The 6,712-nt window shown below is 41.9% G+C and overlaps 1 protein-coding gene across 3 annotated transcripts in view; it reads right to left on the bottom strand.

The window, feature by feature from the left end:
* Window positions 1-1,993: 1,993 nt before the first annotated feature.
* The window catches only part of RPF2 (ribosome production factor 2 homolog), a 33,134-nt gene continuing 28,415 nt past the window's right edge, over window positions 1,994-6,712 (bottom strand). Inside the window, 2 exon segments of one of the 3 annotated variants that reach the window (NM_001309246.1) lie at window positions 1,994-4,566; window positions 5,331-5,475. In NM_001309246.1, coding sequence (NP_001296175.1) covers window positions 4,387-4,566; window positions 5,331-5,475 — 325 coding nt within the window. In that variant the 3' untranslated portion in view covers window positions 1,994-4,386. 3 annotated transcript variants of the gene reach the window in all.

Here is a 6,712-nt window from a genome sequence, read left to right as displayed (position 1 = left end):
ACAAAACAGCTTCATTTATCTCCTTTGTGTTTCTGGAAAAATGCTGGGAACTAACGCTTCTAACGCTACTCTTAGAGAACCATACCCGTAATTGGTGGTATTGCTGCCCATGGTTTTGTGCCCTGTCTTTAATTGGGTCCTTGTCCTTTTAAATCTCAGCTGAGCTCTGAGCGCATCAGGAGAGGACACCAGCTCCTTTTAACGCCACAACTTCCTCCCCTGACCCTGCAGGCCCGCTGTCCCTCCCTCCCAGATTCCACATTTGAGGAGCTCCCACACCGCTTGTGCTTTCTGTGTTTGCTGATTTTCCTAGATGTGTCTTCTCCTTCCCCAAGGCCTCCCCATATGGAGGAAGGTGCTGTGGGTAAAACTGACACATTTGGGACAGACTAGCTTTAAGTGATGAGCCAAACGGACAGAAATGGGGTCTAACGGGGACAGCAGTGTTCTCACACTCTTTCCCTCAGCGCCATAAACCCGAACTGCCTCTGAGAGGCTGGGCCAGAGGCACTGTTGGAAGTTGTCATCTAAAGTGACCTTGCCATCTGCTTTGTCAGGTGACTCTGGGGAACTAGCCAAAACACTGAGGAAATAAACCTCTCAAGTCGATGAAGGTGAATCTTGCAAGTGCATTTCAAATACACCAGTTAAACAGGTTGTGCTTTGTCCCCCAGCCTCCTCTCTCTGAGCTCACTCGCAGTGTTTGAGAGGGACAGAGGGGCCACCTGAACACAGCCTCCCCTTCCGCTTGGCCCTAACTGGTTGCAGGTCCCTTTCCCTGATCTGGCGTCCAGAGGTGGCGCCTGGGCAGCCCCGGGTTCCAGCTGAGTGGGAGCGCATGCCTCACAGAGCCAACATCTGCCAGCCTGCATCTCGCTGAGCCCTCAGAAGCTCGGTTTGAGTCTGAGGAATCAATTCCAATCCAGTAAAGTACTTAAAGCTCAGGGCCTTTGATCTTTGCTTGGCAAAAACCCTCACTGCGGAGTTCTAGAAGCTCTGCCATTTCCCTTTTATCTGCCTTCTTTCATGCCGGCCCAGCCCTGCTCAGCAGCAGGGGCCTGCACAGTGCCAGACCTTCCTCCCGTCTGGAAGCCACTTTCTGATGCAGAGTGTGCGTGAAGGGTGGGGGTGGGGGGGAGATGATTTAGGGGGAGGAAGGAGGGAAGTTGTCTAAAGGAAGCAGAACAAAAACAGAATTAAAATGCATGTTTGTTATCTAAAAAGAAAGGCCTACCTTACATTTATGCTATATTTTAAAACTTTTCCTCAAAGGGCTTTGAAACGGAAAAAGTGTAGAATGGCTCCAATTCAACGGAGGCCCAGTTAAAATTCCTGACATGGCCCACTCTGGGTGGTACAGGAAACACAGTGCTATCTTCGCTGTTTTTGAACTTAAACAACTCAAGTTGTTAGTATGAGAGGAAAACAACATACATTTAAAAGCAAGTGGACTTTCTTCTCACAGCTGGCATAAACCTCAGCTGGTAATCCCATTTTATCTTCTCGTTCACAGTAGCTTATTTCAACGGATGTACATAATGTCCTATACAATTTCATAATGTATATATGCTAGGATACATTTGCCTTTAATGCAGTTATGGCATGTGTTGACCATTTCTATGCTCTATTAAAAGTGCATTAAGGGGGCCAGCCCAGTGGTGTAGTGGTTAAGTTCACACACTCTGCTTCAGTGGCCCAGGGTTTGTGAGTTCTGATCCTGGGTGCAGACTTACACACCATTCCTCAAGCCATTCTTGAGATGGCGTCCCACATACAAAACAGAGCAAGACTGACACAGATGTTAGCTCAGCAACAATCTTCCTCAAGCAAAAAGAGGAATATAGGCAACAGAAGTTAGCTCAGGGCCAATCTTCCTCAGCAAAAAAAATGCATTAAGGACATGATGACATTGTATTTTTTTGCAGGCTCTTAATTTTATAACAGACAAAGCACTGATAACTGAAATTGCACTAAAAAAACAGACAAACCTTCCCCTTACTGGTAAAATTTTAGTAGTGGTTTTAACTTCTTCCATTTTAAAGCTTCTGTGAATCCTTTGCTGGCCCCACCCTCGAGGTGGGGGAGAACTGGCTAAACATATAAATGAAAGGAGGGAGAGATCAGAAGCAGCTAGATAATCAGATAATTGAAAGTTGACTTCAGGCAAGTTCTTTCTTTTCCCCCTTTCCTTTCCTGACTTGGGTAATAACATCTCTACTTTGGATTATGTTCAACACCAAGAAAACAAGTATCATCATTTAAGTTATAAAAACGAACCAAATTTCACAAAATAAAAAATATAGCTTGGTACTAAGTATTAACATTCTAGGAAAAAACACAAGGAGTTTGGTATTTAAAAAAAACAACCTAACCTGCTTTCCTCATCCACTAACATCCAAAGTTAAGTAAATTTAAGACAGGCAATTTACCACCTCTATTGAAATGGATACATATTCTCCAATTTATATATGTTATAAAGTTCAAGGACAACTGGAAATTAAAATGCACTTCCCACAAAAACATTGATATAAATGGTGGATCAAGGGTTCCAGACGGTTCTACAACAAAAAGACTTCAACAAAAAGTCTTTGAACTAGATTTTAGTAATACTATATTTAGTGAAGAAAATGAATTCAAACACTTATCAGACACACTATTATCAGGGATAAAAAGTGCATAGGAAACAGAAGGCTGCATTACAAAATCTCAAACAAAAGGGTTGTTGATTAAAACAAAAAGACCCTAAAGACAACATCCTATATACAGCAATTGTGGCCATCTTTACACTGAGATTGGCTGAATTGTTGGGGTAGGTCTTCCTGATGGAGAGGCAGAGTCTTTCCTCTAAGCGGCAGGTGAGACAGACCCATTGCTTTGCCTCCTGATTCACTATCTCCATTAGCATTAGCCGGACCAGTCAGGGGTCAGGCATTAGGGAAAGACTATGCATCCATTTCTGATGCCCCTTCCATGACTCCCCTTCTTCCCGACTATTGTCCATCGACTTGCAGATGGGACATAGGAATCATTTTAGCTCTTTCTCCTCATTTAGACATAAAATGCAAATGCCTGCTTCAGATCTAAAACTGCTCAGTCTTTGGTTAAACATACAATCAAGCAACAAGTGTAAATGAGTGATACCAGCTGCCTCATTTTTATGGAGAAGAGGAAAATGTTAGCCATCTGGAAAGGGATGGGGAGACGTGAGTCCAGAGAACGTGTTTGCAAGGGAAAAGATACGGCAGGTAAAATTGAGGCCCTAGCTTTGTCTTAGTGTCAACAAACTCACACAAGGCATGCACACACAGGCATGGAGGAGCTCCTTGATACGGAATTGAAAACAAAAGCATTTCTGCTTCATATAACAAATTATGGTTTATGGATGTTTGTGCTTTTACAACATAATTGGCTTGCACTGTTTAAAGGAGCTTCTTTGCTGAGGTCTCAAGCAAGGAAGCTAAACTCTACATTGAGGGAAAATAAGTATGCAACACACCAGGAGAGGAAGTAGGAAGTTTCTTCCCATTTTCCTAGGCCCAGTGCCAGTCTTCAAGAACATTTCGAAACAAGCTGTTTGGCTTTGGCTTACTCCTACTCGGTGTGCAAATACCCAGGGCCTTTGTGTGACCTTTAGCAACCCAGGGCTACCCAGTACCCTCAAGTGCCCTGTCCTAAAACCCAGCCATTCTCTCCTTCCTCACTTCTACCCTTACCAAAACTTCCTTTCTCTCAGAGAAGGGGTTAGGGCCCCACCTGGTAGCAGAATCTCTTAAAATAATCAATAGTAAGGTAATATTGTCAATGATCAGGTAGTGAACATCTCTCTCAGAGACCTATGTTTTAAGACACAAAGCTTAAAATCTCAAATGAATCTCTAACTGGGAGAATTTCAGGCAAAAGAACAGAAAAGTGAAAAATGGAAGTCAGGCTGTCAGCACATCGTGGGAGATGGGGTTAACTTTCCAGGCAGCTCACACTGAGTGTGCACACAGCTCCTCCGGGCCATTTCCTACTTTCCATGGCTTCTTCCCTTTAGCTAAAGCTTAACCCAGAAATTCTCTAAGACACCAATGGTCATTCTGGAGATCCCTCCTCACCCGCCCACCCAATGAGACAGGGGACTTTGCAGTGCGATGGGCAGAGGGAAATACCAGAACACAGAGGAAAAATGGCACACAGGGTGTAATGTTGCAAGTTGAGAGGCCTAGTTTCAACCTAATACTAGCACATTACTGTTCATAATATATACGATACATAGTTTAGGTAAATTTTCATGTTACAAAAATATACAACAAAATCTTGTAAAAATCTCTGACATGACTGATGCTTGATAATTCCCTTAAGGAAACAGCCTACAATAAAACCACAGTTATCAGCTAAGTTGCATCAATGTTTTTTCATTTTCTTTGATTTTTTCTCCTGGTCTTCTGTTATCCTTTCTGCAGGTCTCTTCTTCAACCCCTTCATTTTCCTGGTTTGTAGTTTGCTTAGGTCTTGCTTCTGCATATGAATCCTTCCATAAGTTGTACCAAAAGTATCATGAGAGATATTTTTCTTCTTCTTTGGCTATGAGACAAGAATATATATATTTAATAGTCTCTATTACCATGAACTGGTAAAAATCTAGTGTACAACAAATATCTTACTATTTCCATTAGTGAGCGCCCCTTCAATGATATAAAGTCTATAGTCCTATAGACCTTTCTCCTCAAATTTAAGCGTACATACAAATCATTTGGGGATCTTGTTAAAATGCCGATTCTAATTCAGTAGGCCTAGGGTGGGACCTGAGATTCAGCCTTTCTAACAATTCCCAGGTAAACTGTCGTCAGACTACACTTTGAGAAGCAACACTACAGAATACAGTAACCATTGTCATGCACCAAGAGAATTTCCGGTGTTTAGCTTAAGGAACTGTAACTATCAGTTTAATCTTTATTGGCATTCCAGAGACGTCATTTCTATTTGTTTTTTAAAACCATTCAAAAGTCAAAACACATTTTTATGCAAGTTTGGGTTACACATGTTGTGCTCTAAATCCCATGTCTTCACAATGCCAAAATTGATTCTCTTTTTGGCTGAGAACTGGCAGTCTGAGCTACTAGAAAGCTCTCGGCCACACTTGATGCTTAGGTTTCTGCAATTCTTTTATTATCTTTTATGGTTGGCTTATTTGCTTCTTCCTCCTTTTCCTGGCTCTGAGAGTCTAATTGTATCTATTTTATTGATCTCTTTTTCGTATGTCCTCTAATGTAATATGCCACAAATCCCTTTTGGAAAGAAGAGTGGAATGTACAGATAAATATGGCACCAATCTGCTGATTACGTACCTTGAGGGCTTTTGGTGTTTTCATGGATAACTTATAGAGGTCATCGGATGCCAGATGTGTCCTCCTCAGAACCAGATCCAACGAGGGTCCCATCTCTTCTAATTCAATCCGTGGTGTTCTGCAACCGGATTTCTTCAACAGCAACCTTTATGAAATAGGAAAAAAGAAATGTTGCTTTGACTGATAAAAGTCCTATTGCTCCCAAATATTTTTGTTCAAGAGAATTACAGTTCCATAAAATAACATAAAATCTTTAGGAAGGCTAAGCTTCTTAAATACATTATACATTTAGGCCAAGTGTGTTCTTTGGTTCACTTATTTTTAAAAATCAAAAATAAAAGTATATGACACTGTTGCGAAACAGCAAGTGAGACAGACAATTCTTCTAAGAAACAGAATCCTTTGATTTGACTTCACCTTACATAAGATTTACGTAAGTTATAAAACTAATTTTAATTGGGTCTTTGAAACATTACGTTCACATGATTAACAAATTCTTGTTTCTCTAAGACTCATTCAGAATCAACTTTTCTTCATAGCACAGACATTTGCTGATCTCTGTAGATTGGAATAAACTTTAAAATCTTAATATAACAAAAGCACAACTTTCTGGATACCATATGTCCAAACAGCTCTGGATCTGGAAACATCGAGGGACAGAGAGGGGAGGAGGGGAGACTGGGAAATTGCTTTTGTGAGTGACACCACACTAACAGCTGAAAGACCTGAAGATTATTTGAGCTAAAAGACTCAGTTTGTTACAGTGGGCAGATCTCCACACGGAAAAAAGAAGTGATTAAACAACAATGTTTATAAAAGATCAGTCAGTCACTTCACACAAAAGCTGGAGTGTGAGAGAGGCAACAGGTGCCATGAGAGAAGAGAAAGAACAGATGAGGAAAGCACAGCAAGGAATACCTGAGAGAGCAGCAAACACCAGGAGGAAGTGAGTGTGCACAAGCTCACTAACAGCCCTTTGGGCCCAAAGTGCGTCACATGCAGACGGCCAACCAATACAGTTCACCCACGGGAGGCACACTTACCGATCGCAGGAAGAGCCATAGTGACAGACTGTGTCGGACACAGCTATTTATACCCAATTGAACAAGGCAACCCGCTCCCCCAAACCAGCATAGGATACGTAAAGAGCAGAAGGATTAAACAAACAAACAAGCTATACGAACATTAAAAGATAAAATGAACATTAGTACGGGACTTGAAGAGAGCAAGCACAGGGAAAAAGTCTGAACAAGAGCCCTTAGGCCACTCTCTTCATGGTGGTTCCAGGAGAAGAGACCTGAGAGAATGCCTGTCTCGGGTTCACTGCGGGGGATATATTTTTACAAGCTGAAGTTGGCTGGTCCAGGGCATCTTCCCTAAGA

Source organism: Equus caballus, chromosome 10 (genome assembly GCF_041296265.1).
Source record: "Equus caballus isolate H_3958 breed thoroughbred chromosome 10, TB-T2T, whole genome shotgun sequence".
Taxonomy (NCBI): domain Eukaryota; kingdom Metazoa; phylum Chordata; class Mammalia; order Perissodactyla; family Equidae; genus Equus; species Equus caballus.
Note: the sequence above shows the minus strand (reverse complement) of the source record. Positions and strands in the feature narration are given on the sequence as shown.